Below are 16,632 nucleotides of genomic sequence, written 5' to 3'. Positions count from 1 at the left end.
AGGGGGCACCGGTACCGAGTCAGTGTGGAGGTTATATACAGGGGGCACCGGTACAGAGTCAGTGTGGAGGTTATATACAGGGGGCACCAGTACCGAGTCAGTGTGCAGGGGTACAGGCTAGTTGAGGTAATCTGTACCTGTAGGTGGGGGTGAAGTGATTATGCACACCTGTCTGGCCATTTGGCCTGAATGCCAAGCGTCACGTCTGGAGGAAACCTGGCACCATCCCTACAGTGAAGCATGGTGGTGACAGCATCATGCTGTGGGGATGTCTCTGAATGTCTTGGAGTGGCCCAGTCAGAGCCCGGACTCGAACCCAATCGAAAATAGCTGTGCAGCGATGCTACCCATCCAACCAGACAGAGCTTGAAAGGATCTGCAGAGAGGAATGGGAGAAACTCCCCAAAATACAGGCGTGACAAGCTTGTAGCGTCATACCCAAGAAGACTTGAGGCTGTAATCACTGCCAAAGGTGCTTCAGCAAAGTACTGAGTAAAGGGTCTGAATACTTATGTAAAGAATAAGGCTGTAACTTAACAAAATGTGAAAAAAGTCAAGGGGTCTGAATACACCTCCCCCACCCCTCACCAGAACAAACACAAACACAGGAGAATAAAAGAAAGGTGAATAGCGCCTCCCATACCTGTTCCTCGTGCGCCACTGTGGCGAAGCTCTTCCCCCTTTTCCCACTCATCAACTATTTATTTATCCTCTATACGTACTCCGCTGTCATTCTCCGCCATACACTAATATTACCCCTCCCCTTTCTAATATATTGTCTTACCCTTCTTCTCGTTCCCACCTCGAAGCGGAATGGAGAAAGCGAGAGGGAGTGTGTAAAAAAGAAAGAAGAAGAAACCGGTCGAACAGGTACTAGCCTGGCCCAGATCTAGTTTGTCACCGTTATTTCTGAGGCGCATGCGCGCTGCTACCTGTGCTTCCTGAATAAAGGAAAGAAAGGACTAGTCTACCTGTGTTGCCTCTGACCAACCTCTGAATTCACCGTGTTGTGTTGGGTGGCTGTGAATCGGAATACTTATCAGCGGTCTACCTGACAAACTCCAAGGATAGAACGTCGCCTGAAGGTACGGGCACACCTGAACAAGCGAACTCACCTGCAGAGACGCTACCGGGGCTGTTTTCGTGGAGTGTGGGCTTGGAGAAAAACAACGGAGAAAAAGAGAAAGAAAACGGGATAGGTAGAAGACTACAGAGCTACAAAGTTTGTTGTTAAGGTGGAGAAGGAGGGAGGGGAACAATCCCCACGGTTTATTTTATTTTTTTCCAGAGGGAAGTTTTTTTTCCTCACGAGTTTACCTAGAGTTTATTGATTAGACGAAGGCGACAGATTAACCGTAAAAACCGACCATGCCGCGAGCCTTCCTTGTAAAGAAGGCGAGATACTCTCCCGGTAAGCGGAACTGGAGCGAGCTGCCAGACCACGAGCGCGGGTACGTCTATATCCCAGGTGAGGGTTGTGTTCCGTTAATAAACCATTTTGTTTCGGTGGAACACGAGCAGCAGCACACAGCGGCACCGAATAACGGGAAATCAGTGTTCAATGACACGATTGATAAATTGTTAGGCTTGAACTATAACGGTTTAACAAAAACTCAACCAGAATCCAAAAGTGTATGTAGGCTACATTACAACAGTATCGGGGTGGAACGTTTTGGCATCATTTTTACACTGTCGTTGCAGGACATATTCCAGGATAGATCATAGGACTTCCAATACCATGTTTGTGGGTTTTATTGGTCTAGAGGTAAAGACACTGCATTGGAGCGGGTGGCATTGTTCCCCTGTGACCCACAACATAACCAGGACGGACACCCGTTACAACTCCCACCGTCCGATCTCCAGACCCGAGTAGTTTCCTTGTAGGAGAGAGAGAGGGGGGTTAAAACCGGTTGCAGCACTGTCCCAATCTACCTCACCCATACGGCCTGTCATGTCTCTTGTAAACCAAGACACACTTGTTTCACGAAGCGCCGCGGTATAGACTGCATTGGTTGGCCTTATAGGCAAAAAAATAGCATATTGGTTTGCAATAGATTTTAGATGTAAACCCTACTGTGTAGAACAGATATGCCTTTCACTGCTTGACATGCAGACTAATATATATGTATATAAATATATATATGTTTAGCCATAATCCACACAGTAGCCTAATACTTAACGTGACCGGTGTTTTACACGGAGGGACGTTTCACCTCTTTAACTAGACTAGATATGTCTCTCTTGCGTCACAGTACCGGTGGGCTTTTTGTTATTTGTTATGGGCTGTGGTATCCGATAACCGATAGCGGGCAGGAAGCCTAGCGGTTAATAGCGTTGGTGCAGTAACTGAAAGGTTGCTGGTTCGAGACGACTGGATGAAAAGTCTATCGACGTGCCCTTTGAGCAAGGCACCAAACCACAAATGGCTCCTGTAAGTCGAGCGCCTACTATATGACTCAAATGTGAACACGTTCACCTAAGACCTCCTTCCCCCACCACAGCTAACTTTGAATCATTACCTTTTAGATCCTGTAAAAGTCTCTGGTACTGAAAACGATCGTTAGATTAGCACCCAGCAGGAGATTTCACTTCCTGAACTAATACATTAAAAACGCTTTAAGTAAGAAACAAACCAAACCTCTCAGTATGGTTATGGGGTAACAAACAGTATGGTTATGGGGTAACAAACAGTATGGTTATGGGGTAACGAACAGTATGGTTATGGGGTAACGAACAGTATGGTTATGGGGTAACGAACAGTATGGTTATGGGGTAACGAACAGTATGGTTATGGGGTAACGAACAGTATGGTTATGGGGTAACGAACAGTATGGTTATGGGGTAACGAACAGTATGGTTATGGGGTAACGAACAGTATGGTTATGGGGTAACGAACAGTATGGTTATGGGGTAACGAACAGTATGGTTATGGGGTAACGAACAGTATGGTTATGGGGTAGAGGCTTTGTAAGATCTATTTTTGTTGTTGTTGTTGTTGTGTGTTTATTTGATTGTTATCAACAAATTGTCTAAGTTTTTAATGTTTTTAATGAAAACGATTGAAAACCAATACTATTTCAAACTCCAAAGATGCGAACGTTTAGGTTATTTGCCTGAAGAGCAAAAATCACCAGCAGTCGTCATGGTGACAACGCTATCAGCAGCATCCCATAACCTAGTTATTACCCGGATGTGTGAAGTTACCTGCCCTGTGTTTCACGCCAACTACGGCGGGGATCCTTGTCCCTAACTAGCAATGCTTCCATGGCGTTTATCACATTATGCGTTTAGCATCAGGTTAGCTTTACACATTTCTCACCATCATTCTGAGCAAGATAATTGGACATTGAAACGCATGTGATTAGTAGCTATTTTATTATTTTTGTAGCTTCAACTAATAAATAAATAAATAAAATGGCACAGGAGATATTTTCGTCTATGTTGAGAAGAGAGACAAAAAACGATGCTAACAGTACCTGTGCACATTTGGGAAGAAGCATTCCCCGCCGTCTGGGTAATGTTTAGGAGGATGGTAAATGATGGGTGAAATAGCGGACTAGGGCTAGTACCCTCGTCTCCCAACACACAAGTCACACACCCTTAGCAAACACACCAAACCACTGTTCGTCTGTTGACTCTCTCTCCGTGGGAGGTTAAGATAGCACCTATGCCGATTTGTTTGAATATCACCCTTTACATTGTCTTTGACTTCATCCTCCTCTGTGTTTGACACTTTTCATTAAACCGTTAGTTCAGCCTGTGCTCAGGGATAGACGTAACATAGTACACTTAAATTTGGAACACTCCAATTAGTATGATATTTTTCTGTATGGCATGTATTAAATTGTCGATGTCTATCATCTATTTGATGTGCAATACGTACATTATGTTACAAATTTGCAAAATGTATGATATGTTACAAATTCCAATTTGTTGTGGCTAACTTTGGCTAGGTGGCTAACTTTGGCTAGGTGATAACTTTGGCTAGGTGGCTAACTTTGGCTAGGCTAGGAGTTATAGTTTGGGGTTAAGGTTAGGGGCTATGGGTTAGGTTAGATTAAAGGATTAGGGTTAGAGGAAGGGTTAGCTAACATGCTAAATAGTTGCAAACTAACTAAAAAGTTGTAAGTAGTAGAAAAGTTGTCCGTGATGAGATTTGAAAACACCGCCTTTGGGTTATAAACCAGCCTACTTTAGTTTTGCCTTAAGTAACCTTTTTGTCTTCTGTAGCCATACCAGACGTTAAATATTATACTAATTTGAGTGTCCAGGATTTACGTTGACTTTATTACGTCTCGTCCAGGGGTGTGCAACCCTGTTCCTGGAGGGCCGCAGGTAGTGCAGGTTTTTGTTCCACACCTGTTCCTGGAGGGCCGCAGGTAGTGCAGGTTTTTGTTCCACACCTGACCAATTAAACTAATTGATTTGTTCAGTGACTGCCTACATTCAAAGCACTGACCCCACTCCAGAAACAGGGTTACCCACCCCTGGTCTAGTCTATAAGAACAGGCTGTTGATAACATGACTTAGCTTTTCAGGGATACCCACCCCTGGTCTAGTCTGAGAACAGGCTGTTGATAACATGACTTAGCTTTTCAGGGATACCCACCCCTGGTCTAGTCTATAAGAACAGGCTGTTGATAACATGACTTAGCTTTTCAGGGATACCCACCCCTGGTCTAGTCTATGAGAACAGACTGGTTGATAACATGACTTAGCTTTTCAGGGATACCCACCCCTGGTCTAGTCTATAAGAACAGGCTGGTTGATAACACCACTCCAGAAACAGGGATACCCACCCCTGGTCTAGTCTATGAGAACAGACTGGTTGATAACATGACTTAGCTTTTCAGGGATACCCACCCCTGGTCTAGTCTATGAGAACAGTCTGGTTGATAACACCACTCCAGAAACAGGGATACCCACCCCTGGTCTAGTCTATGAGAACAGGCTGGTTGATAACATGACTTAGCTTTTCAGGGATACCCACCCCTGGTCTAGTCTATGAGAACAGGCTGGTTGATAACATGACTTAGCTTTTCAGGGATACCCACCCCTGGTCTAGTCTATGAGAACAGACTGGTTGATAACATGACTTAGCTTTTCAGGGATACCCACCCCTGGTCTAGTCTATGAGAACAGGCTGTTGATAACATGACTTAGCTTTTCAGGGATACCCACCCCTGGTCTAGTCTATGAGAACAGGCTGGTTCGTTTCAGACTGTTTGATAACATGACTTAGCTTTTCAAAGATGAGACTGAACCAAGGTTTCAAATATCCGTGTTATAATATCTGGTTATGTGGATAGTCATTGTTTGCCTGGAGGTTGACGCTGGAGTGAGGGAAGGGAGGGGTGAGCAAACAGCTCGTTAACAATTCACTAACGTGTGTGTGTGTGTGTGTGTGTGTGTTATATTGTTTGAAGTGAAATAAATATGACTTCAGTTGAGCAATTAAACTGTTAAATTAAAACCAACTTCATTCTGTCCCAATATGACACTGGGAATAGGTGGAACCTGCTCCCTCAGATTAAACTGTTATATATATATATATATATATATATATATTAATTACTAAACTTCATTTTAAAGCCCATGTTTTATCATAATTATTTATAAACAATATCTGTCAGCTGTATTTTGAGGGAGCACACAGACTGGACCAGGCAAAGAGTTACCCCCCCCATTCTCCCTCGTAAATGGTTCCTTCCGAGGTGCACGGAACCATCAGTAGAGCGGAGACTCTTTAAAAAAAATGTTTTTATATTTTTTTCCTGTTTTCAAAGGAATTCAATGAGCGAAGTAATCCATTGGTGTCTATAGGGGGAGCAAGCACCTGGAGTAGTGGTGTTGTTCCACCTGGAGTAGTGGTGTTGTTCCACCTGGAGAAGTGGTGTTGTTCCACCTGGAGAAGTGGTGTTGTTCCACCTGGAGAAGTGGTGTTGTTCCACCTGGAGAAGTGGTGTTGTTCCACCTGGAGAAGTGGTGTTGTTCCACCTGGAGAAGTGGTGTTGTTCCACCTGGAGAAGTGGTGTTGTTCCACCCCACCTGGAGTAGTGGTGTTGTTCCACCTGGAGAAGTGGTGTTGTTCCACCTGGAGTAGTGGTGTTGTTCCACCTGGAGAAGTGGGTATACTCTAATTTTGCCCCAAATTTCCCAAACGTCCCGCCCAGCTAAGGATGCTGTGTTTTTCAGCGGCAGGGACTGGGAGACTAGTCAGGATCGAGGGGAAAGATGAACGGAGCAAAGTACAGAGGGATCCTTGATGAAAACCTGCTCCAGAGTGCTCAGGATCTCAGACTGGTGGCGACGGTTCACCTTGCAACAGGACAACAACCCTAAGCACACAGCCAAGACAACGCAGGAGTTGCTTCGGGACAAGTCTCTGAATGTCCTTGAGTGGCCCAGCCAGAGCCCAGACTTGAACCCGATCGAACATCTCTGGAGAGACCTGAAAATAGCTGTGCAGCGACGCTCCCTATCCAACCTGACAGAGCTTGAGAAGATCTGCAGAGAAGAATGAGAGAAACTCCCCAAATAAAGGTGTGCCAAGCTTGTAGCGTCATACCCAGGAAGACTCAAGGCTGTAATCACTGCCAAAGGTGCTTCAACGAAGTACTGAGTAAAGGGTCTGAATACTTATGTATGTGATATTTCATTTTTTAAAATTTTAAATACATTTTCAAAAATGCCTAAAAACCTCTTTCTGCTTTGTCATTATGGGGCATTGTGATGTCATTATGGGGCATTGTGATGTCATGGGGCATTGTTTGAAGATTGAGGGGAAAAATAACTATTTAATCCACTTTAGAATAAGGCTGTAACGTAACAAAATGTGGAACAAATGGTACCGTATGTTTGTATATTCAATTGACCACCAGGAAGCCATTTCAAGCTATAAATCAAGTTTGAATTGCTATCTTGTCTAACTATCTTAGCTGGCAAGGTTATTAGACTTTAGAAAAGCAGCCAACAACTATATGTACTGAATAAGACTCACATTCCTTTAAATCTTTTACCCAGATTTTAGCAGAGATGCATATTTTACTTTCTTTAAAAACAAAAAGCCCCTCAGGGTTTTAGTTTGACACCCCTGATTATGACCCACACAAAACAACGGGACCTCACGCAAATGCTTTGATTTGCAAGTTATCCGATTGGCTCCTGTCCTGTTATAGAATCAACAGATTCAATTGTGTGATCAACTGACATTTCTAGAACACACACACATACGTCTCTACACTTACTGCCTGGAGGGGTGTCTGTACTGCCTGGAGGCGTGTGTGTACTGCCTGGAGGTGTGTGTGTGTACTGCCTGGAGGTGTCTGTACTGCCTGGAGGCGTGTGTGTACTGCCTGGAGGTGTGTGTGTGTACTGCCGTACTGCCTGGAGGTGTGTGTGTGTACTGCCTGGAGGTGTGTGTGTGTACTGCCTGGAGGTGTGTGTGTGTGTACTGCCTGGAGGTGTGTGTGTGTACTGCCTGGAGGTGTGTGTGTGTGTGTGTACTGCCTGGAGGTGTGTGTGTGTGTGTACTGCCTGGAGGTGTGTGTGTGTGTGTACTGCCTGGAGGTGTGTGTGTGTACTGCCTGGAGGTGTGTCTGTACTGCCTGGAGGTGTGTCTGTACTGCCTGGAGGTGTGGCTGTACTGCCTGGAGGTGTGGCTGTCCTGCCTGGAGGTGTGTGTGTACTGCCTGGAGGTGTGTGTGTACTGCCTAGAGGGGTGTCTGTATTGCCTGGAGGTGTGTCTGTACTGCCTGGAGGTGTGTCTGTACTGCCTGGAGGTGTGTCTGTACTGCCTGGAGGTGTGTCTGTACTGCCTGGAGGTGTGTCTGTACTGCCTGGAGGGGGTGTCTGTACTGCCTGGAGGGGTGTCTGTACTGCCTGGAGGGGTGTCTGTACTGCCTGGAGGGGTGTCTGCCTGGAGGGGTGTCTGTACTGCCTGGAGGTGTCTGTATGCCTGGAGGTGTCTGTATGCCTGGAGGTGTGTGTGTGTACTGCCTGGAGGTGTGTCTGTACTGCCTGGAGGTGTGTCTGTACTGCCTGGAGGTGTGTCTGTACTGCCTGGAGGGGTGTCTGTACTGCCTGGAGGGGTGTCTGTACTGCCTGGATGGGTGTCTGCACTGCCTGGAGGTGTGTCTGTACTGCCTGGAGGTGTGTGTGTACTGCCTGGAGGTGTGTGTGTACTGCCTGGAGGTGTGTGTGTACTGCCTGGAGGGGTGTCTGTACTGCCTGGAGGTGTGTGTGTGTGTGTACTGCCTGGAGGTGTGTGTGTGTGTGTGTACTGCCTGGAGGTGTGTGTGTGTGTGTGTACTGCCTGGAGGTGTGTGTGTGTGTGTGTGTGTACTGCCTGGAGGTGTGTGTGTACTGCCTGTGGAGGTGTGTCTGTACTGCCTGGAGGTGTGTGTGTGTGTACTGCCTGGAGGGGTGTCTGTACTGCCTGGAGGTGTGTGTGTGTGTGTACTGCCTGGAGGTGTGTGTGTGTGTGTGTACTGCCTGGAGGTGTGTGTGTGTGTGTGTACTGCCTGGAGGTGTGTGTGTGTGTGTGTACTGCCTGGAGGTGTGTGTGTGTGTGTGTGTGTACTGCCTGGAGGTGTGTGTGTACTGCCTGTGGAGGTGTGTCTGTACTGCCTGGAGGTGTGTGTGTGTGTACTGCCTGGAGGGGTGTCTGTACTGCCTGGAGGTGTGTGTGTGTGTGTACTGCCTGGAGGTGTGTGTGTGTGTGTGTACTGCCTGGAGGGGTGTCTGTACTGCCTGGAGGTGTGTGTGTGTGTGTGTGTACTGCCTGGAGGGGTGTGTGTACTGCCTGGAGGGGTGTGTGTACTGCCTGGAGGTGTGTGTCTGTACTGCCTGGAGGTGTGTGTGTGTGTGTACTGCCTGGAGGTGTGTGTGTGTGTGTGTGTACTGCCTGGAGGTGTGTGTGTGTGTACTGCCTGGAGGTGTGTGTGTGTGTACTGCCTGGAGGGGTGTCTGTACTGCCTGGAGGGGTGTCTGTACTGCCTGGAGGTGTGTGTGTGTGTGTACTGCCTGGAGGTGTGTGTGTGTGTGTGTGTGTACTGCCTGGAGGTGAGTGTGTTTGTGTGTGTACTGCCTGTGGAGGTGTGTCTGTACTGCCTGGAGGTGTGTGTGTGTGTACTGCCTGGAGGGGTGTCTGTACTGCCTGGAGGTGTGTGTGTGTACTGCCTGGAGGTGTGTGTGTACTGCCTGGAGGGGTGTGTGTACTGCCTGGAGGTGTGTGTGTTTGTGTCTGTACTGCCCAGGAAGGGGTGTGTGTGTTTGAGGAGCTTACAGCAGGAACCTGTGTCTCTGGACTGGCTGGTCAGACTGGTCCAACGGTAACTATAGTGTGTGTGAGGCACAAGACAATGCCTTTAAACACACACACACACACACACACACACAAGCCCCCCCCCCGTGTGTGTGTGCGAGGCACAAGACAATGCCTTTAAACACACACACACACACACACACACAAGCTCCCCCCCCCCCCGTGTGTGTGGTGTGTGTGTGACCATATTGTAGGTTATATATTCCATATGTAATGTATCTTTTCTCCTCTTCTCTTGTTCCAGTGTCTGCATTCCCCTTATTGGAGGAGACTGAAGCCAGCCCAGCAGAGACCGCTCTCTGCCTCTCCACGACGACACGCTACGAGTTCACCAAACGCACGGATTCACTCCTGCGTGACGTGCACAGCGTGATGGCCCCGAGAGCGGAGCTGCCCTCGTGCACGTTGCTGGGTCGACCACAAAGCCCGGGTCGGGGGTTAGAGGTCAAGAGGAGGGCACAGAGCAGCACCTACGTCCGCTCCAAAATCAAGGTGAGTGACTGAGGCATCATGGGGAATGTAGTCTTTTTTTTGTTGTTGTTGTTGTTCTGGGAATATAAAACCCCCAATCATCTCTTAACTCGTTTTTATATCCTGTCTGTCTTTTCCTCTCTCTTCTATAGGTGACTACAGGTGAGCTACCCAGTGAGATTCCAATACGCCCCCAGCCTTCCGTCCCCGAAATCACCACCACACCTGTTGCCTTGACGACGTCCGCTACTGCCCCGGTCTCCACAGTAACGAAGTCAGGGACAGGTGCTCAGGCGTCGTTCGTGTGCCAGGTATGTCAAATAACCTCCTCTCTCACCATCCCCCATCCCTCCCTCCGTATCTAATCCCCCCCTCTCCCTCCATGTCTAATCCCCCCCTCTCCCTCCATGTCTAATCTCCCCCTCTCCCTCCATGTCTAATCCCCCCTCTCCCTCCATGTCTAATCTCCCCTCTCCCTCCATGTCTAATCTCCCCCTCTCCCTCCTCTCCCTCCATGTCTAATCCCCCTCTCCCTCCGTGTCTAATCGCCCCTCTCCCTCCGTGTCTAATCCCCCTCCCTCCGTGTCTAATCGCCCCTCTCCCTCCGTGTCTAATCCCCTCTCCCTCCGTATCTAATCCCCCTCTCCCTCCGTGTCTAATCCCCCTCTCCCTCCGTGTCTAATCCCCCCTCTCCCTCCGTGTCTAATCCCCCCTCTCCCTCCATGTCTAATCCCCCTCTCTCCCTCCGTGTCTAATCCCCCTCTCCCTCCATGTCTAATCCCCCTCTCTCCCTCCGTGTCTAATCCCCCCTCTCCCTCCGTGTCTAATCCCCCCCTCTCCCTCCGTGTCTAATCCCCCCCTCCCTCCATGTCTAATCCCCCATCCCTCCATGTCTAACCCCCTCTCTCCTCCATGTCTAATCCCCCATCTCCCTCCATGTCTAATCTCCCCCTCTCCCTCCATGTCTAATCTCCCTCCTCTCCCTCCATGTCTAATCTCCCTCCTCTCCCTCCATGTCTAATCCCCCCATCCCTCCATGTCTAATCCCCCCTCTCTCCTCCATGTCTAATCTCCTCCTCTCCCTCCATGTCTAATCTCCCTCCATGTCTAATCCCCCTCTCCCTCCATGTCTAATCCCCCTCTCTCCCTCCATGTCTAATCCCCCCCTCTCCCTCCATGTCTAACCCCCCTCTCCCTCCATGTCTAATCCCCCTCTCCCCTCTCCCTCCTTTCCCTCCATGTCTGATCCCCCCCCCTCCCTCCATGTCTAATCCCCCCATCTCCCTCCATGTCTAATCCCCCTCTCCCTCCATGTCTAATCCCCCTCTCCCCTCTCCCTCCATGTCTAATCCACCCCCTCTCCCTCCATGTCTAATCCACCCCCTCTCCCTCCATGTCTAATCCACCCCCTCTCCCTCCATGTCTAATCCCCTCCCTCTCCCTCCATGTCTAATCCCCTCCCTCTCCCTCCATGTCTAATCCCCCTCTCCCTCCATGTCTAATCCCCCCCTCCCTCTGTATCTAATCCCCCTCTCCCTCCATGTCTAATCCCCCTCTCCCCTCTCTCTCCTCTCCCTCCATGTCTAATCCCCCTCTCCCTCCATGTCTAATCCCCCTCTCCCCTCTCCCTCCTCTCCCTCCATGTCTAATCCCCCTCTCCCTCCATGTCTAATCCCCCTCTCCCTCCATGTCTAATCCCCCTCTCCCTCCATGTCTAATCCCCCTCTCCCTCCATGTCTAATCCCCTCTCTCCCTCCATGTCTAATCCCCCTCTCCCTCCATGTCTAATCCCCCTCTCCCTCCATGTCTAATCCCCCCCTCTCCCTCCATGTCTAATCCCCCTCTCCCTCCATGTCTAATCCCCCTCTCCCTCCATGTCTAATCCTCTCCCTCTCCCTCCATGTCTAATCCTCTCCCTCCATGTCTAATCCCCCTCTCCCTCCATGTCTAATCCCCCTCTCCCTCCATGTCTAATTCCCCCTCTCCCTCCATGTCTAATTCCCCCTCTCCCTCCATGTCTAATCCCCCCTCTCCCTCCATGTCTAATCCCCCCCTCTCCCTCCATGTCTAATCCCCCTCTCCCTCCATGTCTAATCCCCCCTCTCCCTCCATGTCTAATCCCCCTCTCCCTCCATGTCTAATCCCCCTCTCCCTCCATGTCTAATCCCCCCTCTCCCTCCATGTCTAATCCCCCTCTCTCCCTCCATGTCTAATCCACCCCTCTCTCCTCTCCCTCCATGTCTAATCCACCCCTCTCTCCTCTCCCTCCATGTCTAATCCACCCCTCTCTCCTCTCCCTCCATGTCTAATCCCCCCTCTCCCTCCATGTCTAATCCCCCTCTCCCTCCATGTCTAATCCCCCCTCTCCCTCCATGTCTAATTCCCCCTCTCCCTCCATGTCTAATTCCCCCCTCTCCCTCCATGTCTAATCCCCCCTCTCTCCTCTCCCTCCATGTCTAATCCACCCCTCTCTCCTCTCCCTCCATGTCTAATCCACCCCTCTCTCCTCTCCCTCCATGTCTAATCCACCCCTCTCTCCTCTCCCTCCATGTCTAATCCACCCCTCTCTCCTCTCCCTCCATGTCTAATCCACCCCTCTCTCCTCTCCCTCCATGTCTAATCCACCCCCTCTCCCTCCATGTCTAATCCCCCTCTCCCTCCATGTCTAATCCCCCCCTCTCCCTCCATGTCTAATCCCCCCCTCTCCCTCCATGTCTAATCCTCTCCCTCCATGTCTAATCCACCCCCCTCTCCATCCATGTCTAATCCCCCCTCTCCATCCATGTCTAATCCACCCCCTCTCCCTCCATGTCTAATCCACCCCCTCTCCCTCCATGTCTAATCCACCCCCCTCTCCCTCCATGTCTAATCCACCCCTCCTCTCCCTCCATGTCTAATCCCCCTCTCCCTCCATGTCTAATCCCTCCATGTCTAATCCCCCTCTCCCTCCATGTCTAATCCCCCCATCTCCCTCCATGTCTAATCCCCCCTCTCTCCTCCATGGCTAATCCCCCTCTCCCTCCATGTCTAATCCCCCCTCTCCCTCCATGTCTAATCCCCCCCTCTCCCTCCATGTCTAATCCCCCTCTCCCTCCATGTCTAATCCCCCCCTCTCCCTCCATGTCTAATCCCCCTCTCCCTCCATGTCTAATCCCCCCCTCTACCTCCATGTCTAATCCCCCTCTCCCTCCCTAACCCCTCTCTCTCTCTGTTCCTGTGTAACCCATCAGGTGTGTCAGAAGGTGTTCCAGTATCAGAGGATGTTGAACCGACACCTGAAGTGTCACAGTGATACTAAGAGACACCTGTGTAACCACTGTGGTAAAGGATTCAACGACACCTTCGACCTGAAGAGACACGTCAGAACACACACAGGTAGGACACACACACAGGTAGGAGACACACACACACACACAGGTAGGAGACACACACACACACACAGGTAGGACACACACACACACACACAGGTAGGGCACACACACACACACACACACACAGGTAGGGCACACACACACACACAGGTAGGACACACACACACACACACACACATGTAGGACACACACACACACACACAGGTAGGACACACACACACACACACACACAGGTAGGACACACATACACGCACAGGAAGAACACACACAGGGAGGACACACACACAGGTAGAACACATGCACATGCGCACACACACACACACACACACACAGGCACACGGACAGAGAGATACAGAAAAACAGACTCGCGGGTACACCACACTAACCATTAACTATCCCACCCCTCACTAAACCCCTCAGCCCACCCCTCACTAGACCCCTCATCCCACCCCTCACTAAACCCCTCAGCCCACCCCTCACTAAACCCCTCAGCCCACCCCTCACTAGACCCCTCAGCCCACCCCTCACTAGACCCCTCAGCCCACCCCTCACTAAACCCCTCAGCCCACCCCTCACTAGACCCCTCAGCCCACCCCTCACTAGACCCCTCAGCCCACCCCTCACTACACCCCTGACTAACCCCTCAGCCCACCCCTCACTAGACCCCTCAACCCACCTCTCACTAAACCCCTCAGCCCACCCCTCACTAGACCCCTCAGCCCACCCCTCACTAGACCCCTCAGCCCACCCCTCACTAGACCCCTCAGCCCACCCCTCACTAGACCCCTCAGCCCACCCCTCACTACACCCCTCAGCCCACCCTCACTAGACCCCTCAGCCCACCCCTCACTAGACCCCTCAGCCCACCCCTCACTAGACCCCTCAGCCCACCCCTCACTAGACCCCTCAGCCCACCCCTCACTAAACCCCTCAGCCCACCCCTCACTAGACCACTCAGCCCACCCCTCAGCCCACCCCTCACTATACCCCTCACTAGACCCTCAGCCCACCCCTCACTAAACCCCTCAGCACACCCCTCACTAAACCCCTCAGCCCACCCCTCACTAAACCCCTCAGCCCACCCCTCACTAGAACCCTCACTATACCCTTCAGCCCACCCCTCAGCCCACCCCTCACTAGACCCCTCAGCCCACCCCTCACTAGAACCCTCACTATACCCTTCAGCCCACCCCTCAGCCCACCCCTCACTAGAACCCTCACTATACCCTTCAGCCCACCCCTCAGCCCACCCCTCACTAGACCCCTCAGCCCACCCCTCACTAGAACCCTCACTATACCCTTCAGCCCACCCCTCAGCCCACCCTCACTAGACCCCTCAGCCCACCCCTCACTAGAACCCTCACTATACCCTTCAGCCCACCCCTCAGCCCACCCCTCACTAGAACCCTCACTATACCCTTCAGCCCACCCCTCAGCCCACCCCTCACTAGAACCCTCACTATACCCTTCAGCCCACCCCTCAGCCCACCCCTCACTAAACCCCTCAGCCCACCCCTCACTAGAACCCTCACTATACCCTTCAGCCCACCCCTCAGCCCACCCCTCACTAGACCCCTCAGCCCACCCCTCACTAGACCCCTCAGCCCACCCCTCACTAGACCCTCTCTCCCTCCATCTCTAAACCCTCTCTCCCTCCATCTCTAAACCCTCTCTCCCTCCATCTCTAATCCTTCTCTCCCTCCATCTCTAATCCTTCTCTCCCTCCATCTCTAATCCAGTCCCTCTCTCTCCATCTCTAATCCAGTCCTTCTCTCCCTCCATCTCTAATCCAGTCCTTCTCTCCCTCCATCTCTAATCCAGTCCTTCTCTCCCTCCATCTCTAATCCAGTCCTTCTCTCCCTCCATCTCTAATCCAGTCCTTCTCTCCCTCCATCTCTAAACCCTCCATCCCTCCATCTCTAATCCAGTCCTTCTCTCTCTCCATCTCTAATCCAGTCCTTCTCTCTCTCTCCATCTCTAATCCAGTCCCTCTCTCCCTCTAGGAGTGCGTCCCTACAAGTGCTCTCTGTGTGACAAGGCCTTCACCCAGCGCTGCTCTCTAGAGTCTCACATGAAGAAGATCCACGGTGTGACCCTGCAGTACGCCTATAAGGAGAGACGCAACAAACTCTACGTCTGTGAGGAGTGTGGCCACACCGCCCCTTCCCAGGATGCACTGCTCAAACATTACCACGCCCTCCACCCCAACTCCGTCTTCCTGAGGGCGAAGGGTGGGAGAGGGGAGGGGGGTGAGGAGTCGATGCCTGGGTCGCCGCTTTCGAACAGTCAATATAGTGATGATACTACAGGATCAGGGGGGCAGTAGAGGGAGGGAGGGGTGAGGAGAGGGAGGGGGGCAGTAGAGGGAGGGAGGGATGAAGAGGGGGGCAGTAGAGGGAGGGAGGGATGAGGAGAGGGAGTTGCGTTTTTGACAAAACCATCTACAGGGTCTTATTCATTAGGGCATGTAAAGTAATGTATTTATGACCATTTAACGTTTCCTATTGGACAGATGCAAGGTCGTCTCTCCCTGTTTCAGGCCATTTACTTCGGTTTGGTGCCTAATGAAAACGACCCAGGTAAATGAAATCTAACGTAGTGGCAACGTGTGAGATTAGGATTGAGATTATGTCTAGTTTGAGATTGTTATGGTTCTTATCAAGAAAAACATATGCAGTAAAGGGTTTAATATATTTATTTTGTTATAAATTGAATATGTGTGTGTATGTTATTATGAATTTGATTGATAAAAAGAGACAATGTTTGTTTTTGGGTTTACACTTCTGAAAAGGGAAAATGGTATGCTGTAGGAAATCTTTTGCACAACTACATGACCCTATACTACAGTAAGGCGCTGTGACTACATTACCCTATACTACAGTAAGGCGCTGTGACTACATTACCCTATACTACAGTAAGGTGCTGTCACTACATTACCCTATACTACAGTAAGGCGCTGTGACTACATTACCCTATACTACAGTAAGGCGCTGTGACTACATTACCCTATACTACAGTAAGGCGCTGTGACTACATTACCCTATACTACAGTAAGGCGCTGTGACTACATTACCCTATACTACAGTAAGGTGCTGTCACTACATTACCCTATACTACAGTAAGGAGCTGTGACTACATTACCCTATACTACTGTAAGGTGATGTCACTACATTACCCTATACTACTGTAAGGTGATGTCACTACATTACCCTATACTACAGTAAGGTGCTGTCACTACATTACCCTATACTACTGTAAGGTGCTGTCACTACATTACCCTATACTACTGTAAGGTGATGTCACTACATTACCCTATACTACAGTAAGGTGCTGTCACTACATTACCCTATACTACTGTAAGGTGATGTCACTACATTACCCTATACTACTGTAAGGCGATGTCACTACATTACCCTATACTACTGTAAGGTGCTGTCACTACATTACCCTATACTACTACTACTG

General features: G+C 50.2%; 1 protein-coding gene across 1 annotated transcript; it reads left to right on the top strand.

The window, feature by feature from the left end:
- Positions 1 to 1,212: 1,212 nt before the first annotated feature.
- ovol1a (ovo-like zinc finger 1a) lies at positions 1,213 to 15,493 on the top strand. The gene is made up of 5 exons (XM_065025217.1): positions 1,213 to 1,468; positions 9,570 to 9,817; positions 9,949 to 10,107; positions 13,027 to 13,171; positions 15,171 to 15,493. The coding sequence occupies exons 1-5, from the start codon at positions 1,369 to 1,371 to the stop codon at positions 15,491 to 15,493; spliced, it is 975 nt and encodes a 324-aa protein (XP_064881289.1). The 5' UTR covers positions 1,213 to 1,368.
- Positions 15,494 to 16,632: the final 1,139 nt, after the last annotated feature.

Source organism: Oncorhynchus nerka, linkage group LG12 (genome assembly GCF_034236695.1).
Source record: "Oncorhynchus nerka isolate Pitt River linkage group LG12, Oner_Uvic_2.0, whole genome shotgun sequence".
NCBI classification, from domain to species: Eukaryota; Metazoa; Chordata; class Actinopteri; order Salmoniformes; family Salmonidae; genus Oncorhynchus; species Oncorhynchus nerka.
Note: the sequence above shows the minus strand (reverse complement) of the source record. Positions and strands in the feature narration are given on the sequence as shown.